The 25,343-nt window shown below is 50.0% G+C and overlaps 1 protein-coding gene across 1 annotated transcript in view; it reads left to right on the plus strand.

The window, feature by feature from the left end:
• Positions 1-24,706, plus strand: part of NKAIN1 (sodium/potassium transporting ATPase interacting 1) — a 43,684-nt gene extending 18,978 nt beyond the window's left edge. The window contains exons 2-7 of the mRNA XM_068968934.1: positions 19,892-20,029; positions 21,876-21,956; positions 23,186-23,383; positions 23,724-23,784; positions 24,364-24,445; positions 24,595-24,706. Of these exons, the coding sequence (XP_068825035.1) occupies positions 19,892-20,029; positions 21,876-21,956; positions 23,186-23,383; positions 23,724-23,784; positions 24,364-24,445; positions 24,595-24,604 (570 nt within the window). The 3' untranslated portion in view covers positions 24,605-24,706. The remainder of the gene's footprint in view (positions 1-19,891; positions 20,030-21,875; positions 21,957-23,185; positions 23,384-23,723; positions 23,785-24,363; positions 24,446-24,594) is intronic.
• Positions 24,707-25,343: the final 637 nt, after the last annotated feature.

A 25,343-nucleotide genomic window follows, 5' to 3' on the forward strand; every position in this document is an offset into this window, starting at 1 on the left:
CATTCCCCCTGCTCTAGGCATGGGGGTCTTCTCTGGACCTGTCTACTTGCCAAGCTCCTTCCCATGAAGGATCCTCGGCCTGAACCTTCTTTCCTCCTCTCCTCTTCTTGCTAACCCTACTCTTCCTTCAGATCACGTCCTCCCTAAAGTCTTCCTCAACCTGTCATACCTCTCATTCTTGACACCTCTAACATTATTATTAGCACAATAATAGTTTCGATTTGTGTACATGTGTCTCTGTGTATGTGCTTCCCTCTTCCCCTACCTGCCCCTAAATGTAATCTCCATCAGGATGAGAAGGGCAAAAATGTCTGGACTTTTTTTTCTCCTTATTTTATTGAGATATAATTCATATACCATAAAATTCACCATTTAACAATTCAGTGGTTTTTAATATGTTCACAGAGTTGTGTAACCGTGGCCATTATCTAATTCCAGAACATTTTTCATTGCCCTAAAAAGAAACCTCAAACTCATTCCCGCTGCCCTCTGGCCCCTGGCTACCAGTAATCTACTTTCTGTCTCTCTGGGTTTGCCTGTTCTGGACATTTGTTATAATAGTATCATGCGATATGTGGTCCTTTGGGACTGGCTTCTTTCACTTAGCATGATGTTAAGGTTCATTCATATTGTGGCATAGGTCATTCCTTCATTCCTTTCTGGAGCTTAATAATATTCCATTGAATGGACGTATCACATTTTGCTTATCCATGAATCCATTGATGAATGTTTGGTTTGTTTTCACTTTTTGGCTGCTATGAGTAATGCTGCTGTGAAGATTCCTATACAAGTTTTGCTTGAACTCTGTTTAATTCTGAGGTATATACCTTGGCGTGAAATTTCTGGGCCATGTGATGTGGGTGTGTGCTTAGTTGCTCAGTTGTGTCCAACTCTCTGCAAGCCCGTGGATTACAGACTGCAGGCTCCTCTGTCCATGGGGATTCTCCAGGCAAGAATACTGAAGAATGTTGCCATGCCCTCCTCCAGGGGATCTTCCCAATCCAGGGATTGAACCCAGTCTCCTGCATCCAGGAGATTCTTTACATCTGAGCCACCAGGGAAGCCCCATGATAACTATGTGTAATTTTTTGAGGTCAAACTGCTTCCCGTAGTAGCTGTACCATTTTACATTCCCATCAGCAATACATAAGCGTTCCAATTTCTCCATGTCCTCACTACACCAGCTTATTTAGAGTAACTGTTCCTGGGGGTGTAAGGTAGTACTTCATTGTGGGTTTGATGTCCCTGGTGACTAATGATGTTGAGCATCTTTTCATGTACTTATTGGCCAATTATGTATCTTCTTTGGAAAAATTTCTAGTCAAGTCCTTTGCTCATTTTTAATTGGGTTGTTTATTGTTCTATTGTTGATTGGAAGAGTTCTTTGTCTTCCCTTGTGGCAGTTCCTGCCAGTGAAGGAGACATGGGTTTGATCCCTAGGTCAGGTAGATTCTCTGGAAAAGGAAATGGCAATGCACTCCAGTATTCTTGCCTGGGAAATGCCTTGGACAGAGGAGCCTAGCGGACTACAGTCCATGGGGTTGCAAAGAGTCAGACGTGACTTAGTGACTATATAGCAACAAGAGTTCTTTATATATTCTGGATTCTAGACCCTTATCACATCTATGAGTTGCAAATATTTTCTCCTATTCCATGAGTTGACTTTTCACTTTCTTGATAGTATGCTTTTATGTTCAGAAGGTTTTGATTCTGATGACGTCCAATTTATCTAGTTTTCCTTTGGCTGCTTGTGATTTTGGTGTCATATTTAGGAACTGTTGCCTGTTTTAAGTTCACTCAGATAGACTCCTGTGGTTCCTTGCAAGGGCTGAATATTTTTAGCCCTTATATTTAGGGCTGTGATTCATTTTGAATGAAGCTTTATATGTGGTGTGAGGTAGGAGTCCAACTTCATTCTTCTGCATATGGATGTCTAATTGTGCCAGCATCCTCTATTGAATAAATACTTTCTCCATTGAATCATCTTGGCACCCTGTTGAAAGCTTTTTGTAAATATATGAGTTTATTTTCAGACTCTAGATTCTATTCCATTGAGCTATATGTCTGACCTTATCTCAGTACCACAGTGTCTTGATTACTGTAGTGTGTTGTTAAGTTTTGAAGTCAAGAAGTCCTCCAACTTGGTTCTTTTTCAAGATTATTTTGGCTGTTTTGGGCCCCTTGCGTTTCCATACAAATTTTAGGGCTGGCTTATCCATTTCTGCAAAAAGAGTAGTTGGAATTTTTATAGAGATTCATTGAGTCTGTAGTTCAATTTGGAAGTATTGCGATCTTAACAATGTTAAGTCTTCCAGGTTATGAACACTGGATGTCTTCCCATTTATTTGGGTCTTTAATTTCTTTCAGTAATATTTTGTAGTTTTCACCGTATGAGTCTTGCACCTACTTGGTTATATTTATCCCAAGTACTTTATTATTTTCTATATTATCGTGAAGGAAATTGTTTCCTTATTTCAAATTTGAATTGTTCATTGCTAGTATATAGAAATACAACTGATTTTTGCATACTGATTTTGGACCTTGCAACTTTAGTGCCCTAATTTAGTAGCTCTAACTTTTTCTTCTGTGTGTGTGTGTGTGTGTGTGTGTGTGTGTGACTTCTTTAGGGCTTTCTATGTACAACGTCATGTCATTTGCCTCACAGATAGAGAGAACAAACTAGTGGCTACAGTGGGAGAGGGAAGGGAGGGGGTGGGGGGGAATATATAGGGGTGGGAGAAATATATAGGGGTAAGGGGGGAAAGGGCTATGGGATTATATGCAAATAGGTTGTGAAACTTTTTTTTAATTGAAGTATATTTGATTTACAATGTTGTGTTAGTTTCTGGTGTAAGCAAAGTGATTCAGTTATACAGGTATGTATGTATTCTTTTTCATATCCTTTTCCATTACAGTAAAACTATTAAAAATTGTAAAGCACTATAGAATTTTAAGGCTCTTTCATTCAATTTAAAAAAATCATATTATCTGGAAATAGAGATAGTTTTACTTCTTTTTTTTTCCAATCCAGGTGTCTTTGCTTTCTTTTTCTTGCCTAATTGCCCTGGCTACAATCTCAAGTACAACGATGTGAGGGTTTCTGGTGTTTCTCTTTAGACATTTGTTTGTTTTGAGCTGAACTGGGTCTTCCTTGTGGTGCATGGGCTTCTCTTGCTGCGGAGCACAGGCTCTAGAGAGCATGGGCTCAGAAGTTGCCACGTGTGGCCTGCGCTTCTCTACTTGAGGTGTGCAGGCTTAGGTGCCCCACGGCATCTGAGATCTTAGCTCCCTGAAGAATCCAACCTGCATCCCCAGCATTGGAAGGTGGATTCTTAACCCCTGGACACCACCAGGGAAGTCCTTCCAATACAATGTTGAACAGCAGTGAAGGAGAGTGGACACATTGTCTTGTCCCTGATCTCAGTTTCTCACCATTAAACATGGTACGAGCTGTGGGCTTTTTCATAGATGGCTTTTACCCGGTTGAGGAAGTTACCTTCTGTTCCTGTTCAGTTGAGTGTTTGGTTCAGTCAAGGGCTGTGTCTGTTTCTGCTTTTGCTCACTACTGTATCTAGTAGAAACTGTCTAGTATTGGTACTGCTATTCAGTGAAGATGTACTGGTTGAACAAAGGGAAAATGGAAAAGTCTCATAATGACCTAAAGAGCTCAAACTTCTCAAGACCCTTCCTACAGTGATTCCAGCTTCTATATCCCTGACCTCAGGTTTAGACACTTTCTCTTTACTCATTCCCTTTGCTTTATCCTGGCCTGACCCACAGATGTGGGCTCTGATATCAATTATCTCCATTGCAGATGAGATAGGCTCTGGTATCAGTTATCCCCATTTCAGCCATGGCAAGAGGCTTACTAGCTGTGTGGCCTGTGGGCAAATGGTGGAGGCAGGATTTGGTCTGGCTGACTTCTCAGATTTCAGTTCCTGTATCCGCCTGGTTGGTGAGGGGTCAGGGTGGGAGCTGAACCACAGGATAAAGAGCTTCCTCTCTGCAGAGGATCCGCTCTATCCTGATCTGGGGGGAAATGGTCGAAGGAGAAGGCTCTATGTCAGAGTAGAGTGTGTGTGTATTTTCTCAGTCATGTCTGACTCTTTGCAACCCCCTGGACTGTAGCCCACCAGGCTCCTCTGTCTGTGGAATTTCCCAGGCAAGAATACTGGAGTAGGTTGCCATTTCTTACTCCAGGGGGTCTTTCTGACCCAGGGATTGAACCCGCATCTCTTGCGTCTCCTGCATTGGCAGGTGGGTTCTTTACCACTGCACCACCTGGGAAGCTTCAGAGTAGAATATTAGATGCATGTTCTTTTGAGATTAAACAGACTTCCAGGAGATTCTTCTCTTGCACCAGGCTCCTTGGAGGTGAGTTCCGCTGTTGGGGATGCTCAGGTGGGAAGGAGGAGGAGCCAGGGCTTTACGGTTCTGCTTCTCTTGACCCAGTTGGAACAGAAAGTGCAAGCCCAGGAGTTCTGTCCAGCGAGGAGGGGATCTTGATGGTTCCCAGGGGTCAGTTATCCCATTGAGTCCACTCCTTAACCTGGTAGGCAAGTAGAGTAGGGACTTCAGGCCCCATTCTACATATGAAAAAACTGAGGCCCCGAATGGTCAAACAAGGTCTCAACATTCATAATTTTCTGAGTTAGACAGGATGTCATAGATTCATAGCAGAGTCCAGGAGGGAAAAGGCAGGGTCGGGAGGAGGCCCTGAAACTGGTGTTGGTCTGAGTGCCTCTGCTTACAGACAAGGGCCGCCCACTCTCAAGGCTGATTCAGCCTGACTGGCTCAGAGGGAGCACCGGGTCAGCTTCAAGGGAGCGTTTTGAGGGAGCCCTGGGATAGCGCACTTGACATGGAGATTTGCAGGGGTGCTGTGAAGGCAGGCAGGCCACCCACTTGAGGTGATAGCAGAAGGGCTGCAGGAGGGCCTCCAGAAAGAATGAAAGAAACCTTCACTGAAGGGGTGAGAAAACTTCAGCAGATCAGAAAACCATCTACAAAAGTGAGGGTGAGGTGGACGGAAGGACTGGACTCAGAGGAGACCAGAGAAAGGCATCTGCCGGGTGCACCTGCTGTGCCAGGCATCTGCTTTATATCCTCTCATGTCAGCTCGGAAAGGCGGGTTTAATTCTTTTCCTGTTTGTAGACAAGGGAACCAAGGCTCAGGAGGTTTAGACTTGCTGGGCATCACAAGGCTAGCAAATGAGGAGTCTGAACAGAACACATCTCAGCATCCTCTGTGGCCCTGGTGGATCCTCTGGGAGGGCACCAGTTTCAGCAGTTGGGGGAGGCATCAGCAAGAGTGGTGCTGACGCTGTGCGGGAGCACGAGGAGCTGATAGGGAGAGTGCGGTGGTGTGCAGGCTCTGGAGCCCACAGCGTGTTTGAATCCTGCTCTGTGACCCGGGACCTGTGACTTTGCTCCCTGAACCAGTGTCCACAAGCGTAAAATGACACTTCTCAGGAGAGAGAGGAGTCAGTGACACGGACATCAGGCCGCATGCACAGGGCAAGTCCCTGGAGCGGAGGCCTTGCTTTCTTCTCTGGTCTCTCACTACACAGACACTTGGAGTCAATCTTCTGAGCAGCCAGCACAGGCCTGGTACAGAGTCAGTGTCCACGAATGCTTGGTGAGTGAGTGAGGAGATCAAGGGTGGAGCAAGGGGCCAGACCCAGCCAGGCAGTTACTGGACTGGATGGAGTGGGGTGGCGGTGGTGGGGAGCGGGGTGGGAGGGTCAGGGGAATCAGGGGAGTGCCTTCAAGGAACCTGCACACCTGGACCACTGTGATCTCCTGTCCAGAACAAGAGTCCTCTGAACTGTGGGTTCTGGAGTCTACACTGTGAATAATCACAGTGGCTTTACTTATAGCTGAGGACCAGCAAGTGTTCTGAGAGTTTTACATATATTCCATCATTTAGGCCTCAGGACAAACCCATGAAAAAGGTACTGTTATTATTATCTTCATTTTACTGATGAAGACATTAAAGCACAGAGACGTTAAGTGACTTGCTGATGATCGCACAGCTAGGAAGTGTTCAAGTTCAGATTCAAACCCAGACAGTCTGGCTTCTAGACCACACTTTTAACCACTACATTATATAGCTTCTTTTGGGTCAAGCTGCAAAAGTCTGGCCTTGGGATGAAACCAAAGACTTCATAGTGAAAGTCACTCAGTCGTGTCCGACACTTTGCGACCCCATGAACTGCAGCACGCCAGGCCTCCCTGTCTATCACCAACTCCCGGAGTCTACCCAAACCCATGTCCATTGGGTCGGTGATGCCATCCAACCATCTCATCCTCTGTCGTCCCCTTCTCCTCCTGCCCTCAATCTTTCCCAGCATCAGGGTCTTTTCAAATGAGTCAGCTCTTTGCATCAGGTGGCCAAAGTATTGGAGTTTCAGCTTCAACATCAGGCCCTCCAAATGAACACCCAGACTGATCTCCTTTAGGATGGACTGGTTGGATCTCCTTGTAGTCCAAGGGACTCTCAAGAGTCTTCTCCAACACCACAGTTCAAAAGCATCAATTCTTCAGCACTCAGCTTTCTTATGGTCCAACTCTCACATGCATACATGACCACTGGAAAAACCATAGCCTTGACTAGACGGACCTTTGTTGGCAAAGTAATGTCTCTGCTTTTCAATATGCTATCTAGGTTGGTCATAACTTCCTTCCAAGGAGTAAGCCTCTTTTAATTTCATGGCTGCAATCACCATCTGCAGTGATTTGGGAGCCCAGAAAAATAAAGTCAGCCACTGTTTCCATTGTTTCCCCATCTATTTGCCATGAAGTGATGGGACTGGATGCCATGAGCTTAGTTTTCTGAATGTTGAGCTTTAAGCCAACTTTTTCACTCTCCTCTTTCAGTTTCATCATGAAGCTCTTTAGTTCCTCTTCAGTTTCTACCATTAGGGTGGTGTCATCTGCATATCTGAGGTTATTGATATTTCTCCTGGCAATCTTGATTTCAGCTTGCGCTTAGTAACAGTATTCCCATTTTACAGATGAGGAAACTGAGGCTCAGGGAAATGACTTTCCCACATCCCACAGCTTGTTAAGTGACAGCTAAGACTCCATCCAGATAACTCCATCTGATAACTCCTAGACTCTGTTCCCAGTCCCTTCCTGGGCAGATGTTGACTTCTGATTGTTTTCGTCAACTTTCCGATCTTCACTACCCCACTTCCATTGTCATAGCCGCTCCTGAGATCCGCTGCTGCTGCTGCTGCTAAGTCGCTTTAGTCGTGCGACTCTGTGCGACCCCATAGATGGCAGCCCACCAGGCTCCCCTGTCCCTAGGATTCTCCAGGCAAGAACACTGGAGTGGGTTGCCATTTCCTTCTCCAATGCATGAAAGTGAAAAGTGAAAGGGAAGTCGCTCAGTCATGTCCGACTCTTAGCGACCCCACGGACTGCAGCCTACCAGGCTCCTCCGTCCATGGGATTTTCCAAGCAAGAGTACTGGAGTGGGGTGCCATTGCCTTCTCTGTGAGATCCTCTACACCTCCATAATTAATTAATTCTCACTGCCTAAGTGCCAGCTTCATTAATGTGCTTTCTACCATGAGTTTTTGACTTAATAATATGGTATCGTTCATTGTACTTAATGGGGGGAATCTGATTAATCACTTTTATATTTATCCAAATGTCCATTTGTCTATAGCAGCCATGTCCTGGGAGAGCCTGGTTTATGGTGGGTTTTCACTGTCTGAGTTGTCTTTCCCCACTCCCCAGATTCTCTCTGGAAGGCACCCTCCTCCCAGGCCTTCACTCCCCAGTCCAGAGCCTGCTGAGGAATGGCACTGGGGATGTGCTGACAGTTTGGACATGGGAATGGGGCAGAGGTAGAGGGGGCATCTCCAAGAAGGTGGGGGCCCTAGGAGGGAGTCTCCGAGCATGGAGAGGGATTCTGGCTCCTGCCTTCAGCCATCCAAAGAAGGCCTTGATATCTCCATCAGATTGCCCATCTCCAGCCCCCTTCCCCAGTCAGGGAGCCCCGTGCTTGAGGCATCCATCCATGGATTCTACCTCTGTCCATGGAATCCTCCAGGCAAGAATACTGGAGCGGGTTGCCATTCCCCTTTCCAGGGGATCTTCCCGATCCAGGGATCAAACCCGAGTCTCCAGCATTGCAGGCAGATTCTTTACCATCTGAGCCACCAGGGAAGCCCTGGCTAACCCTACTCAAACCTTCCTTGGCTCCTGGGGCCAGTGGGATAAAGCTCTGGGTCTGAGGCCCAGCTGCAGGCGTCCCCACCCTGCCACTCTCACTTCACCCATGCAGAGCTGCTCCAGGCCCCCAAGTGGACCACACGCTGCCACATCTGGGGTGACTAACTCCTCCCAGTTTGCCTGGGACTTTGGGGTTTATCCCTTCAAGTGCTGGACCTGGAGAAACTCCACAGCCCAAGGCCAGTCGGGATGGTTGATCACCCCACCCATACCTCGGGGGGTTTTGCCCATGCTCATTCATCCCCTGGTAATTTCTTTTTTATTTTGTTGTCTTATAAAAGCATTGCTCATCAATGTAGCAATCTTATAGAAATCTCTCTAGTGGACTTCAAAGAGCCCCATCCAGTTCCAGTCTCCAAAGTTAACAGCTTGATGATTCTTTTTCTTTCTTCTGCACGAAATTTTGATCCTGCTGGGAATTCCCTGGTGGTTCAGTGGTTAGGCCTCTGCGCTTCCACTGCAGGGGGTACAGGTTTGATCCCTGGTCGGGAACTAAGATCTCTCATGCCTCTTGGCACAGCCAAAAGAAAGAGAAAAAGGATCATACTTCTCAGGTGGTCCTGCAGCCTTTCACACCACACAGCTTGACCCTCTTTCCACACCCTATTGTAATGTCTGTGTTGGTTTCATCTTAGGGAGATGTCATAATTTACTGTGTGTCCTTTTGAGGGACATCCAGAGGATATGCAGCTTTGTTTTTTTTTTAAGTCCAAGGCCATTTTTTTTTTAAATGTATTTTATTTTTGGCTGTGCTGGATCTTTGTTGCTGTGCGAAGGCTTTCTTTGGTTGTGGCAAGCTAGGGCTACTCTAAGTTGTGGTGCCTGGGCAGTGTGGATTCTTCCCAAACCAGGAATCAAACCAGCACCACAGGACCACCAGGGAAGTCCAAGGCTGAATTTAAGTATCACCTCCTCTGTAAACCCTTCTTTAACCCTCCACGTGGTCTTAAGTCTCTTTCTTATTACTGTCATTATTTTAATAATAATAGTTAACATTATGCTGATTATCCAGCACTTGACATACATTATCTATCTCATTTCATTTTCACAAGTCCAGGAAGTGCAGAGACTCGGTATCCCCATTTTACAGATGGGGAGACTCAGGCTCACATGGCAGATAAACCCAAGCAGTGTGACTCCAGAGCATGCCCTGAACTGCCTTGCATGGTTTTCCCAAGGGTACACTGAAGTGGTGGTGCCGGGGCCCGGGCCAGGCCAGATGCCCTCTGCTGCCCTCCTTCCCAGCTGTGCACCAACCAGGTCAAAGTCCAGAGGTGTTGTTGCTGAAAGGCCAAATCTGGTAGCCTACAGTGTCTAATTCACTCTTGCCAAGACCCAGAAATTAGGGGTGGAGAGGGCAGGCTCTTGGGCTTTTCTGGGCCTGGAAGAAGGGTATGCCCACAAGCAGAAAGCAGAGTGTCAGGATTGGAGATTGGAGGTTGGAGGTGTGGGGCAAGACTTGGACTTGGGAATGAATTTACAAATATGTGTGCATGCTAAGTCGCTTCAGGACTCTTTTCGACCCTTTGGACTGTAGTCTGCCAGTCTCTTCTGTCCTGGGATTCTGCAGGCAAGAATACTGGAGTTGGTTGCCATGCTCTCCTCCAGGGGATCTTCCCCATCCAGGGGTTGAACCCACATATCTTAAATCTTTTGCATTGGCAGGTGGGTTCTTTACCACTGGGAATCTAGAATACCCCTTGATTTGCTCAACACTGCTGTCAAGTTGGCACCTTGTGTCCATTCTACAGAGGAGAAGACTGAGTCACTGGTCTGAAGGTCCTCTGTGCTGTCCATACCGCCTCCCACTCTGGGGCCTGCGAGTTTGGACCAGATGGTCAATGAGGAGTTAGGCGTCCCATGAGATAGAAGGACCCTTTGATTTTAGACTGACCTTGGTATCACCCTGGGCTGCTAGGCCCAATGGTTATGCAAATTAATGTAGATGTATGCTAATTAGGCCTCTTCAAGGCCTGTTGTTCTTATGGAGCTGCCGGCTCAGAGGTATAGGGGGATAGATCTGCCCAGAAAGGGCCTGAGGAGCCCCCCAACTGGGGACAGGTCAGCAGTCACTGGGATGAAGGGATGGGGTTGCCATGGAGACAGAGGCCAAGCCCCAGCCACTGCCTCAGGATAGACCAGGACTGGCCAGATCAGCCCACTGAGACAGTCCAGGGCCTCTCTAACAGCTCTAAGTGTGGTCTCCGAGGGCTAATTATGTGGAAGGTAGTGACCAGCTGCTCCCTGGCTCCTCCAGGCCCGGATGAGGTAGGGGGCTGGGCCACAGCGGGTGGGTATGAAGACAGACAGATGGCAGTCTGGGGGCTAGGAGACTGGGGAGCTGTCCTGAGGAAGAGGGCGCAGCACGGGGGTGGGGGGAGGAAGGAGGTTACCCCTAGAGAGCAGAAGGCGCAGGGTTGTAGGGGTGAGTCTCCCAGTCTCCAAGAACCACGTGGTGGGGTTCTGTAAGGGCTCTGCCCCAGCAGACATTTGTAGAATCAGCTCTTCTGTGTGACCCTGGGTAAGCCCCTTGGCTTCCCTGAGCCTCAGTTTCTTCATCTATCAGTAGAGGTCAGATTAAGAGATGTGACCTGGGACTTCCCAACTGGTCAGGAGTTAGGACTCTGCACTGGCCTGCAAGCCATTTGGCACACCCAAAAAAAGTATGGAGAGCAATGTGACTCGAGTATGAGGGGCAGTATGCAGTAGGTACTCAGTAAGTGGCTGTACAATTCCAAGGCCCACTGGGAGAGGTTAGCTTAGTCTTGGTGGGGCTTTCTTTGTATTTTGTTTTGTTTTTCCATCCTCACTGCACAGCTCCTGGGCTCTTAGTTCCCCAATCAGGGACTTAACCTGGGCCCTTGGCTGTGAAAGTGCAGAGTCCTAACCCCTGGACCACCAGCGAAGTCCCTGGTTTTCTTGTGGGAAAGAGCTTCTTCTCTTCTTGCCCCCTCCGGCTTCCCTTGCTCCCTGGCCTGGGCCGGGTGTTCTGGTATCTGTCCTGAGGAGGGGAAGGTTTCTCATCCAGTGAGGAAAGAAACTGGGCCCTGTGGACTCAACCACTGAGCTGTCAGCACTAAGCCCACAAAAGACACTCAGGAACTGTTGGCAGAATGAATGAATGAGCAGATTTGAAGTGCTCAGAACAGTGCCTGGCGCTGGTTGGAGGTTAATAAACATCAGCTGTTATTTCTCTGCCCATGGGAGGCTGGGCTGGGTGGCTCATCAGAGCAGAGCAGATTCTGTCCCCACCTCTGCTCTGTCCCTTCATATCACCTTGGCTGTCTGGAGAGATGTCTGGCGGGTAGGAAGAGCAGTGGAGATAGAGATAAGAACTCAGATCTTAGCTCTGCCACATCCTGTCTGAGACACTTGGGGAGACTCAAGAAGACTCCTCTGAGCCTGCCGTGTAGGAGGGGAACCTTCATATCAAGGTGGCCACACTAGGGCTCTGGGGAGAGGGCTGCTGGCACCTGGAGAAGGGGTGGTGATGGGTCTGAGTATAGTCAGGCAAGGGGAGGCAGGGCTGTGATGACCCAGGCAGAACCTAGAGAGACAGCTTGTACCAGGGACTGGCAGAACCAGAGGTCCCAGGATCCCAAGGCCAGTCGCCCTGCAGGCAGGTAGGCTGCAGCAACAGCAGGCCTAGATAGTAACCTGGAGCTGGAGTGGCCCCCACAGTGCAGATGAGAACACTGAGGCCCAGAGGAGTTTTGCCCTTGGTCCCAAAGCACGTTCCCGTCACAGGAGATCTCAGATCCTGAGCCACCCAGGTGCTCTTCCACATAGTCTTGCGATGAATCAACAACATCTTACAACATTTTCTCTTAACTTAAAAAAAAAAGTGTAGCTTTGTTGTAAATCATCTCAGAAATCCAAAAGTGTTGTGTATTTAAAAGTAGAAGTCTCCCTTTTCCCACTCCCTAGGGAGAACTTCTCATAACCATTTGTTGTATGTTTCCCTGGCCCTCGATTCGGCATTTACAGTCACACACATCTTGTATCTGTCTTCTTTTTTTTTTTTCTTTTAAACATAAATGGAATCATATTGTTCTGCAGCTCTTTTTTTTTTTTTTTTTTTTTCTTTTCACTTAACAGTGATAGCCTTGGACATTTTCCAGGAGGATCCAGGCTGGGCCAGAGAGAGGCAGAAGGGCTGTGAGAGCCCTTGCAAAGAAAGGGAGAGAGAGAGTGTGTGTTGCAGCAGGAGGAATTCCCCACAAGTCACTACACACAGTGAGTGGGAAACCAGGCAGAGAGGCCTCCATCCTCGGCTCCCAGAGAACTGTGGCATCTGGTCTCTAGGCTTGAATTCTCTGCGGCCAAAGCCACGCTAGCTTGCTTATCACCATATACCCCGCATTGTGCCTGGCACATAGTAGGTGCTCAAGAAATGCTTGTCGGATGAATTGAGTCCCTTTTAGGCCCATCTTCCCTGACCCTGCCAGAAGCTACCTAGTCTCCGTTGACTGTACTCTTTAATCTCTTGCTGGGTGTTTATTTTGACTCATGCTCAAATGGCTATGGACGCCAGATCGACCCTAGAGAGGGGGTCCATCCCTGAGCTCTGAGCTCAGAGAAAGAGAGAAGACCCTCCCCTTAGACAAGCCACTGCCCTTCTCTGCTGTCAGTTTGCTCCCCTCTCTAATGAGGGCTTGGACCAGCGGGTCTCCAGGGGTCCTTCCAGCTCTGCCATCTGTGGCTTCAGCCCCACTACCTCATTTCACGGATGAGGAGCTGAGTCGACTTTAATTTTGTCAGCTGCCTCAGAAATCCATTGGGAAAGCAGGGGGGCTTCAGTTTGGGGATGCATCTGAGGCTGCTGCCATGTCCTAAGCACCAACTGTGTGCCAGGCACCCGCTCTAGAGCTTCTCATGCACGGTCCGGAATCCTCAGGGCATTTTCCCTCTGAGCAAACAGGCTGGCTCAGAAAGGGGGAGTAACTTTCCCAAGGCCACACAGTGAGTCAGGGGCTGATCTGGGAGTGGAGCTCTGGTCTACCTAGAGCCCCCAGTGGCGAGCTTTTCTCGCCTTAGGATCTCTGTGAACTAAAGCCAATAAAGGAAAAAAATTAATAATGTGATGTCAGTAAAGGAGACCAGGTTGGACCAAACTATTCTCCAGAAACTTCAGGGTCCCCTTCCTCACTGTTTTCCTAGACAACCTGACTTCTGTATCTAAGTCCCCTGGTGACATGGCTAGAATTTGGGGCAAAAAGTGGTTGACTTGCAGAACTGGCTGGCAAGGGCTTGGGCACAAGAGGCTTCTGATGGGGTTCTGAGGCCCCAGGCTTAGCCCTCTCCCCCAGCTAGTTTCCTGGGGCTGGGGTGGGCCCATCTGTATTATTCATTCTTCACCCTTCAACCCCCAGCCCCCCACCTGGTGCTGGGCTCCTGGGGTTGGCGTCTAGACAGACAAGAGCATCCTACTGAGAACAGAGGCAGCCCTGACTCGGGGCTGAAGGTTACCATGGCAACTGCATCCCCCTCAGCTGGCAGCTACCCAATAAATAAATAATCAGGGATGGGGGTGGGGAGCTCAAGGCTGGGGGAGGGGCAGCAGGGGAGCCTGGTGGAGACTTCACTCTGGAAAGAGGTGCGGGTTAGGCTTGAAGTGGCCTGGGGGCTGGTATTGCAATCGGCCAGGTGAGAGAGGGTAGAGGGAGGAAAATGGCCAGAAGGGAGAGATTCAGAAGATCAAAGAACCAGGACTTGATGACTGGGCATCAAGTGAGCAAGAGTCTAGGACCTAAAGCTTAACTTTCTAGCTCATGTAGCTGGACACCTCATGGGGCCCACATCCCTGGAAATGGACCAGGTTTGGGCATATTAATTTCATGATGAACCATCCAGTGGGTGCTTGGTTATAAAGGGGCTGGAGGCTTAAAGGACTGAAGTTGGTGGGAGGTCGGGGCACGCGTTTGCTGGGACACATGCGTATGAAGAGAGGCTGGGCTGCACCACAGTCAGGCCTGAGAAGTGGAGGATGTGTATGCCAGGCATGGCTCTCGCCGCTGGAAATGCAGCAGTGAACATCCCCGCTCTCGTGGAATTTGCTGTCTAATGCAGGAGATGGTAAATAAGAAGTAAGTAGTATGCTAGTCAGTGAAAAGTGCCATGGAAAAAAAATTAAGTGGTGGAGGGGGCGAGGAGAGGGGAGTTCTGCAAAGGAATATAATTTTACATGGTGCTGACTCTCCTCACGATCAGATGAGGGAGGTACTGTGAAACATACCCATTTCGTTGCTGAGGAAACTGAGGTACAGAGAGGTTCAGTGACTTGCCCAGAGTTGTAGAAAAACCAGTGGCACCAGGGTTCTAACCCAGCTCTGCTCCTAATTTCCCAGACCAAATTGTTATAGCAGGTGGGTGGGGGAGTGAGTGGCAGGAAGGATGTGAAGAACTTTAATCAACTTTGGATGTGAGAACATTGGGATAGGTAAGGCATTAGCTGGAGGGGAAAAGGGGTTATTGTTTTTTTTAATAGAAGAGGCTTGAGCATGTTTAGGAGCCAGGGGGAAGGATTACGGGCAGGGGAAGAAGTTGAGTTTACAAGAGAAGAGATTGCGGATGATGTGAGCTCCTGAGAAGGTAGAGGACACAGTTCGGAGTGCAGGAGGAGGCACTGGCCTTGGGTGGGAGGAGGAGTGGAGCCTCAAGTGTAGGAGATGGGGGTGAAGGAGACCAGGCCTTCACCCAGAGCAGGGGTGAAGGACCCCCAGGAAGTGGAGGACAGCGAGAAGACCTGAATATCATCAGGAAGAGTGATTGCCCGGGGAGCTTCTTGGAGTTGATGATTCCAGATCTCCAGGGGCCCCAGTCTGCCCTGGGGAGTGAGTCTGCAGCAACGCTTGGCTGCTTTCAAGAACTAAGAAAACTATTAATTGGGTTTATCCAGAAGTGGGCTTTCCCTGACATTCGTGATGAAAAGGCAGAGGAGTATGAGAGTCTGGGTTGCAGGCGAAGCTGATGGTGAAGTGAGGGGTCCCGTGATCCCAGCAGGATGACTTGGGATGTGAAGTGGGGAATGGAAGAGAGGAGAGGGCTGGGCTCGTCATCGTGAAGGCTGCTGGAAAGAAGCCGAGGTGGTCCGAGAGGGGCTCAGGAATCGGTGACTAGAAAGCGTAGCAGTTAACAGGTGATGACCCAGCCCAAGAGGTGGCCGTGGACAAGGAAGAATGGAAGCCTGGGGCGTGGGAGAGGGCCCGAGAGGCTGAGACGTTGGGGTACTGGAGGGGGTGCCCCCACCTGATGTTAGAGTCAACCAGGGTGATGCAGGGATCGAGGAATCATCTTCAAGGAACGGACCTGACCTGGAGTGGATGATGAAGCCAGCCATGGATGAGGGTGGGACAGCCACAGGGCTGGACAGTTCTGCCAGGCAGTGTGGGGACCCCAGGATCCCACCTTTGGGCCCGAGGAACAGGAGATGAGAGAAGAGAAACAGTCACTGGGAAGACTCCAGAGAAGCAGGGTCCTTGGGTGCAAGGTGTAGCAGGTGGGGGACCCCTTAGAAAAGGCACTGAGGCCAGAGAGACACTCACTGGTGTGGAAGGGCTCGTGAAAGGGGGCCAGGGGAGGTCTGGGTCAGGAAGCGGCTCAGAGGGGCATTCAGATCAAGCGCAGAGAGGACTGACCGACGGGCAGGAAAGTGAGACTTACTCTGTGGGTGATGACAGATCCAGTCAGGGCTGTGGGGTATGGATTTCTTCTGTCCTTCTGGGACTAGTTACCACTCATCCTGCTTGTCTGGGGTCCTGGGTGACCCGTGAGTTGCCTGGCCCAGAGGCCGGAGAGATTACTCCAGGCTCTCTGGGCTGCATGGGTGACAGAGTGACTCAAGCAGATTTTGTGCTTTAGAAAAAGCACTCCACAGAGGTGGTCAGCAGCCTCCCTCTGCCAGGAAATCTGGTAGGAGGCTGCAGCACTTGCCCACAGAAGCCTCGTGCCAGCTCACGGAAGAGAGAGACCCAAGGAGCCAGCTTGCTCTGGCCTGTAGGCTGACCAGGTCAAAATTTCCCCAAAGTCATTTTTTCCCTCTCGTTTTCTGTGCACTTAAGGGATAGGTTGCTGTTGTCTCCACACAACTCCTCTCATCAAAGGAACAAGGACACTCCAAGGCCAGTTACAATTTACACCCACTGCAGTCCTCAGACTAGTGTTTCTAAGCTGGTGGAACCAGGTTGGGGAGATACGCCTCCTGTTTTTTGTTCTTATCTTTACTTGTTAATTAGCCACATATCAGTGCTGGGGAAGCAGGAGTTCTGGAGTAACAACAGCTTTAGAATTGGGATTATATATAAGATATGGAATGTCAATTAAAATGTTTATTTATTTAAGTTGATCTCTGCACTCACCTTTGGCAGAAGAGGCAGCATCGTTTAGGCCTGGGTTATCACGCTGATCACAATGGTTCGTAACTGTCCGGTTTTCCATCCATCTCCCCACCTAGGCTCTGAGTTCCCAAAGGGCAGGGCCTGCAACATATTCACTTCAGCATCCCAGCGTCAGCACGGGGCCTGACACAGACTAAACGTTCTGTGAATAAATAAATGATGGACCCTGGATGCATGAGGGCATGTCAGATGTCGGAGGGATGAATAAAGGGATGTGGATGGGGTTTTGATGAATGAGTGGGTGAGTGCTGGATGGGAGGCTGCAAGGATGGCTCAGAGTGTCACGAACAGCTAGTGTTCCATATTCAGTGGAAAGAGAGGTCCCTCTGGGCCAAGCAGGAAGTCTTGCTAGGGAAGGAGAAAATTGTGCTATATTTTGAAAAATGAGGAGGACTTGGGTATAGGAAAAGGGAAATGATAGTGGAACCTCAACTGTTATTTCAGCTGCTTGGGGGCAGAAACTGACCCAGAATAAAGAATTGAGCCAAATCCTAGCAGCCTTCAAAGCCCAACTAAGAAGCTTTGACTCTTAGGTCTTCTATTAATTAACTACCTTATACTAAGTCCAATAGTTTATGTGATGTCTCCATATCCTCACAGCTTCCTGGGGGAATTCCTGTCTTCCCCATTTATAATTAAAGAAATAGTCTCAGAGAGGGGAATTAATTTGTCCTGAGTCACACAGCAAACTGCATTTTGAACCTGAGTTGACTGCCGCTCACTCCATCAGTGAGGTCCCTGAGAACACAAGGGTTTTGAGCAAGGGCCAGGGTGGGGGTGGGGGTGATGTCAGGTTTAGGCAGTTGTGTCCAGGCAGGGTGTCTCCCCAGCTGCACTAGGAGCCTGGGCAACTCTCTCACAACCTCATTTCTAGGATCCCATGCCAGCTGAGTCTAGAGCACCCATCTGGACCTCAAACCACCAGGGCTCCCCAGGGCCTCACAGAGTCAAGGTAGAAAGGAGAACAGAATTGGGGCAGGAGCTTTGGGTGCAGGCCATTGGATTCAAGACCAGAAGGACCCTTATATTATTTAGTCTGGCAGCTTCTGTGTATGAAAGAGGAGCCCAAGACCCACAGAGAAGGTAGCCTGCCCAAGTACACCAGGAGTCAGTGTTAGAACCTCAACCAGAAACCACATGTCTAAACTCCTGAGCCAGTGCCAACCGGGAAAGGTGGTGTGTTGGTGCTAAAAGGGACAGAAGGCAGAGAAAGGCAGAATGTCTGCCTGGCTCTGCCACCAACCTGCTATGTGACCTTGGGCAAGTCATTTCCCCTCTCTGAGCCTCATTGTTGCTTTCCTCTGAGCTAATGATCTCAGCGGTGCCTTTCTGCTAAGAAGTATCCAATGAGAGATGAACTTGGAAAGCTCTTTGCAGCCTGCAGAGCCCTGGGAGGGGAGTCACCAGCAAGAGGCAGGCCAGTGCCAGGTCAGTGGATGCCAGGGTTGGGCCTCTGCCCAAGCTTTACCATCTGTGTGGTACCATCACCTCCACCTCCTCCTGTCTCCTGGCCAGGAAAAAGCCTTCTGGGATGTTATTTTATTAAGATCATCTTTCCTTACCTAGACAGACTCTCTTCTCTCTCCTTCTATGTAGTCAGGACTCTTGGGTATAAGTGACAGAAATCAGTACAAGAAGGGAGAATACGTTTAGTCGTGGCTAGATCCTCAGACCCAGAACAAGGTCTCCCAGACCCTCCCCTTGCGTGTTCACTCTTCTTTCCTCACTCTCTGTCCCTTAGCTCTGGCTTCCTCCTCAAGCAGGCTGCCCCCTGCATGGTGGCAAAGACAGTCCCCAGGAGCTCTCAGCTGACCCCACACCCAGCCAGGTATCTCGGCGGACAGGCAGCATCTCTGTCCCGATGCCCCAGCAAATATCCAGGCAACTCTCAGGGGCAGAGCGCAGAGTGAGTACCCAGCCCTGAGCAGATCGCTGCGTGCTGCTTATTTAGTTAGACTTGGGTCCTGAGCCCACTGCAGAAGTTAGTACACATGGACTGAGGGTCTGGGAGGCAGTTTCCAAAACAAAGAGATAGGTTCTGTCCACAGAAGAAGGCATATGGGACAGTCAGTAACCATTGGTATCCTTGGTACCTTTGTTCCTAAGTGTATCAGCTGAAAGGTTGAATCAGGGGCTACTGGAAAGGGACTATTGATCGAGTCCTATATCAGTTACCTCCTGCTGCATAATAAATCCCTCTAAAATGTAGAGGTGCAAAAACAACCATTTTAGGGAGCTCCCTGGCAGTCCAGTGGGTAGGACTCAGGGCTTTGACTGCCATGGGCCCAGGTTCAACCCCTGATTCGAGGAACTAAGATCGCTGATAATTTAAAAACAGTAATAAAAAAACAAAAATAAAACAACTGCTTGATTTAGCTCACGATTCTGTGGGTCAGCTGGAGGTCCTTTGGTCTGGTGACATGTCCTTGGTCGGTGGGTGGGTTGGCTAGCATCTGAGTGGTCTAAGATGGTCTCACTCACGTGCTGTCGGCTGGGCTGCCTTGGTTCTTTTCCCCCTGCCCACTTGTCCTCCTGAAAGTGAGCTTGAGCTCTTTCAAAAGTTGTTTTCTGTGTTATCAGTGTAAAAAGTGGGCAAGCTCCAATGTACCAGCGTTTTTCAAGCTTTTTCACCTTCTTCCTCTTTGCTCAAATCTCACTGAATGAAGCAAGTCATGTCACAGAACACAAGCATTAGTATGGGAAGGCACTGCCAAGCAGCACAAGTTAGTGTGGAAGCAGGAGAAAAAGGAAAACAAATCCCTTTCTCTGCAGCCCATGGATCCCCTGGGCCAGGACAACCTCCAGAGAGGGGTCCTTCAAAGAGGAGACTCAGTCCTGCAGGCTTCCCTGGGTCCACCAGGGCCATGGCTCATCCCCAAACCAGTGCTAGGGGGAGCCAGTCTGAATCCTGACTCCACTGAGACCCACCCCCCAGGGAAGCTGCAGGTGCCAGGCGGGGAGGCTTCTTGGCAGGGAGGAAGGTGTTCTGAACCCTGGCTCCCGTCTCCCATTAGCCCACCCCAAAGTGATCGCCAGGGCTCCATCCCTCTCTCATCCTCACCAATTTGTCCTCGCCTTCCAGAATCCCCTTGGGTACTACAGGGCTGGGGTGACTTTGAGACGTGTGTACAGTCAGGTCATGGTGCCTCATCACCCTGGTAACTGGTGTCCCCTGCTCCATAAGGTTGAGGAGGAGCCCCCATCTTCCTCCTTTAGGGGGTAACGTGGCCTCAGCCTGCTCTTTCCCACAGGTGGCTGCGCTGGAGCGGCAGATCTTTGACTTCCTGGGCTACCAGTGGGCTCCGATCCTAGCCAACTTCCTGCACATCATGGCAGTTATCCTGGGCATCTTTGGCACCGTGCAGTACCGCTCCCGGTACCTCATTCTGGTATGGCTCACTCGGCCCCTCCCCAAACCAACCCCCTCTTTCTCATCCCCATCCATTCCCGCCTCATTCTCCAGCCAGAGCTGCCCCCCAACCCCGGGCACCTAGACCCCTGCCTCAGTCTTGGCTCCAGCCTGGCTGGTGATATCCAAATCCCAATGCTTCTTTGCTCATTGGAGAAAAGATTAGTACTTTCCTAAAGAATTTTCTACAGAAAAGTCCAACTATTAACCAGATGCATCATTGAGTAAGTGCTTCCCATGTGCCAGAGCTTCCCTGATAGCTCAGTTGGTAAAGAATCCGCCTGCAATGCAGGAGATCCCGGTTTGATTTCTGGGTTGGGAAGATCTGCTGGAGAAGGGATAGGCTACCCACTCCAGTATTCTGTCCTAGAGAATTCCATGGACAGTCCATGGGGTCGCAAAGAGTCGGCCACGACTGAGTGACTTTCACTTTCATACTTCACCTTCCCATGTACCAGGCACATCCCAAGAGTTTCACTAGCTTTACTTACCTTTATGACAGCTCTGCGAGGTGTATCTTACTGTCTCCATTTTCCAGATGAGGAAATGAGGCTCAGAAAGGTGATGAGGACTCCTTGAGTCACACAGCTAATAAGTGGCAGGGTTAGAGCATCGCTGCCAGAGCGAAGGCTCCTGCCGCATCCCTACGCTGCTGCAGGAGGTCCGGGTGAGGGAGGCACTTGGTCTCGTCTGGTTTCTCAAGCTGCTTCAGGAAGGCTTGGCTCTTGTCCCTTGATATTCATCAAGCATGTGGTCCAGAGAGGCTGGTGTGATTCTGAGGCCAGCGCCTCCTGCGCCCAATCCCAGGAGTACATGGTGTCCCTGGCTCCCTCCGCCTACTTCCTCTTTCTAAGCCCTGGTCCTTGAAGATCAGACTCCTGTTTTCAGCTGTTCTCATCCTTGTCTGCTGCTCTTCCTCAGTGACCCATTCACCCACCTCTCTTGAGGGAAAAGGCTCTTTGGTAGGTTTGCTTCATAAATGCCTAGCACCTCAAATACCGATGACGTGTAATCTCATGCCCCTCCCACCCCTAAGCCCACTCACCCTCATTCTAGGGTGAGTTTCCCCACCTCCAGCAGGCTCAGTTCCAGAAGCCAGGTGAACAGGGCCCTTCCAAATCTCTCCCTCATCTGAGAGGACTCTTTTTCTCCAATCCTCAGGAACGCCCCAGGCACCTCTGTAAACAGCACTGCCTGCCAGGAGGCTGCCACTAGAATCACAGGCGTAGGATTTGGGTGGAAATCATCCAGCTCCTTGGGCTTCCCAGGTGGCTCAATGGTCAAAGAACCCACCTGCTAATGCAGAATATGTAAGAGATATGGGTTTGATCCCTGGGTTGGGAAAATCCCCTGGAGGAGGAAATGGCAACCCACTCCAGTACTCTTGAAAAATCCCATGGAGAGAGTCCATGGGGTCACAAAAGGACACGACTTAGGAACTAAACAACAGCAACCTCGAGCTCCTCTCTAGTTCTTGGCCATGCGTAGGATGCCATCCAGTGTCTGCTGTTCTCTAGAGAGTGGATAGGATTAGCTACCAGAGGACTTGGGTTTGCATGCCAGCCCTACCTCTTCCTAGCTGTGTGATCTTGGAAAACGTAAACCTCTTCTCTGAGCCTTAGCTTAGCTTTAAAGAGAAAGACGGTGCTTTCCCTGCAGGGCTCTCATAAGGGAGCCTGGTTGTAAGATGATTTATAAACTGAGAAGTGCTCTCTGAGTGAGGCATTGTCATAGTTTCCCCTGAAGAGGTCTCTTTAGTCCATTGACCCGCCCCCTTCCCACTCCCCCAGGCCCCGCCCTGACCCCTCCCCCTTTTCTTTCCCCAGTATGCAGCCTGGCTGGTGCTCTGGGTTGGCTGGAATGCATTTATCATCTGCTTCTACTTGGAGGTTGGACAGCTGTCCCAGGTAAGCCTCTGGCCTGGCATTGTCAGAGGACAAAGCCTGGCATCCCCTGCCCCGAGGGCTCCTGTGGTGGGTCTGGGGTGTCATCCCCTAAAGAGAACACTCTCTACACATTGGGGTAATCTGTGCTCCCCCTCCACCCCTCCATTTTCATTTCTGGCCTCCTCTGTACTTCTCAAAAACAAATGATGAAGCTGAAGGGCAGTCTGAGTGAAGACGGGTTGGGGTTCCAGTTGATCACAGTCTCAGAAGAACCATCAATATGTCATGACCCAGAAAACTTCTCTTAGGCTTCACACATGCTCAGTGCAAAAGAAGTGAAAATGCAACATGCGTTGTATGGCTTAGACCGTGAAGATTTGAGTCCAGTTCTGATGGATATTTTTCAGATGAGACAGAAACTAGGTAGTAGAGTCTGTTCTGGGAAAACTGAACAGACCATGTCACATGGAGAACTATTGAAGAAAGTGGGAGTATTTAACTTGGGGAAGAACAAATCCAGAGGGCACAACTCCTAGTTTTAGATAGAAAGGAGGCAAAATACACGAATGAGAGCGCTTGGCTTCGTACTCTTGCTAGATTTAAATCCCAGCTCAAACATTTCCTAGCTGTGTGACCCTGGGCAGGTGGCTCACCCTCTCTGAGCATCAGTTTCCTCATCTAGTAAGTGCAGTTAATAGAAACTCCAGTTTCATGTGGTTGTGGAGGGAGGTCGCACATCTCAGTGCTTGGCACCTAGTCGGTATGCAGTGAATATTTGTTAATGAACCATATGGGTGAATGGATTGAGAAACACAGATGCACATGTGGGTAAGAACTGATCTAGGTCAGCCCCTTCTCTATTTCAAGAGGAAACCAAGGGCTAAGAAGAGGAGAGGTTTGCCCAGGGTCACACACAGGGAGCAATGTGAAGAGGTTGAATGAGCTGTGAAGGTCTGTATTGGGGATTTCACTAATAGCTGGAAAGGGGGAACCGGTCACCATTAATATCTTTTCCAGCCCTGAAATGCTGAGGCTCCTGTGGGGCTGTAGCAGCCCGGCATGATCATCTAGCGCCATCTACTGGCCAAATTTAGACTTGCCTATACAGACCATACCTCTCACAAAACAAGCCAAGAAGGGAAGCTGTTATAACCCAGGTGTGAAGTAGACATTTATATAAGGTCCCCTGGAACCTGGGAAAGATCTTCACCCTCCCCCCAGCTCAGTATCCTAGGCCCCTCTGCCCCTAGGACCGGGACTTCATCATGACCTTCAACACATCCCTGCATCGCTCCTGGTGGATGGAGAACGGGCCAGGCTGCCTCGTGACACCTGTCCTGAACTCCCGCCTGGCCCTGGAGGATCACCATGTCATCTCAGTCACCGGCTGCCTCCTCGACTACCCCTACATTGAAGCACTTAGCAGTGCCCTGCAGATCTTCTTGGCTGTGAGTTTCTGTCCCCCTGCCCATCCCAGCCCTGCTCTTGGCACTAACACATACAAAGTTACATAACCCTCTTTCCTCTTAACAAGCCAGTAAGATATCGCCCAGGTCCAACTGGGGAAACAAAGAGGTAAAATAATCACTTGTTCAAAGTCACACCCAGAACGGAGAACAAAACCAAGTGTATTAAGTTTAAGGCACAGTCATTAAACTTGGGAAGTTGTTATGGGTTTGGCTTCCTCTCAGCACATTTGGCCCCTCCAGCCAGGTGGGCAGGGCCAGGCAGGGGGTGAAGAAAGAGCTTCCCACTCCTTCCTCTCTGATGCACTGTGTCCTCCTCCAGCTGTTCGGCTTCGTGTTCGCCTGCTACGTGAGCAAAGTATTCCTGGAAGAGGAGGACAGCTGTGAGTGCGGAGCCCCTAGGGAAGTGGGGAGCCTACACCATCAGCACCCTGGACAGGGGCCCGAGTGGGAGGGAGCCCTGGGTCAGTTAAGGGGTCCCTCTTGGGGCTGGGGAAGAAGAGACTGGGCTGGGTGGGGATCTGCATAGCCGGCCCATTATGGATGAGGACCAGACGTCCAGGTGCCCAAGCCAAGGCACTGGTCCACTACCCACCCCTTAGGCCCCGTCCTGTCCCCTCGGAGGGGTCCACAGCCTCACTCCAGCCAAGCACCACCCATTCCCAGTTCGTCCCACTCCAACTCCTCGGAAGGTCTCGCCTCCTTCCTCGAGTTCCCCTACTCCCACCCCACAGCCGTCTCCCTTAAACGACAGCCCTCCGCATCGACAAGCCTCCACATCTACGCTCCAGCTCTCCATCTCAGGCCTTGGCCCATCCCTCGGGATGTTGCAGCAAAGCTCAACCTCTCAGGCCCTGTACCGGATCTGGTCTCAGATTCCTCCCTTTCAAGACCCAGCCTCCCATCACCTCGCCTATCCACAGGACCATCTCTCTAACCATGTCCCATCTCCCCTTCCGCAGTCGATTTCATCGGCGGTTTTGACTCCTACGGATACCAGGCGCCCCAGAAGACGTCGCATTTACAACTGCAGCCTCTGTACACGTGGGTCATGGCGCAGAGCCGTGTAGGGTAGAGGGACCCCGGCATTAGTGTAGGAGAAAGAAGGGGAGGGGGGAGCGGAGAGGGCAGGCGGATCTCTTCGCCTCCCTATTCAGTGGTCCGCTTCCCTAATTGGTTTTTGTTTCTTGCAGGTCTGGGTAGCGTTTGCCCCACGCCCACCCCGGCGGCTAGACTGACCGCCGCTGCCTCGAGCTCTGGCCAAAAGGGCAGGCGCGCCCCCTGGCGGCTCACTGACTGACTGCAGCCTGAGCCGGCTGGTTCTGGGTCTGAAGCCGACTTGGACTTGGCCCTTAGCAGCCTGGACTTGAGGGGTGGGGCGGGGAGACGGGTGGGACGGAGAGAATCGCGGGGTTTGTATTTTTTTTTTTTTTTTAATCTCAGCCTTGACGTGTGCAGGAGACCCCCCGCCCTTCTCCAGCCTCCCCTTTCTCCCTTCTTCCCCCAGCATCCTGTCCCCTGTCCAGAGGGAAAGGGCAGGAGAGACACACACACCCCATCTCGCCACATTTATTCACCAGCCCTGGGGAAAGTTCCCCCGAACAATGAAGAAGAGGAGTCTTGGGTTCTAATCTCAGCTCCATCACTAACTCTGTGTGACATCTGGCAAAGCCCTTGTCTTCTCTGGGCCTTAGCTTCTCACCTCAAATAATTAAAATAATCCTTTAGTAAATGGAGCTCTTTCTAGCCTTTTCATTTGACTCTCAATTCTCTGGACTATACTGGGATTTTGCTATAATCCCCATTTTGCAGATATGGAAACTGAGTCCCAGAGATGTAAAGCGATTTGCTTGAGGTCACACAGCTGGGCTTTTGGTGGAGGCAGGTTTGAACACAGTATATCATCTATAGTTTCGGACTCCAAAACCCAGTGTCCAGTTTC

This window comes from Capricornis sumatraensis, chromosome 3 (assembly GCF_032405125.1).
Source record: "Capricornis sumatraensis isolate serow.1 chromosome 3, serow.2, whole genome shotgun sequence".
Classification (NCBI taxonomy): Eukaryota; Metazoa; Chordata; class Mammalia; order Artiodactyla; family Bovidae; genus Capricornis; species Capricornis sumatraensis.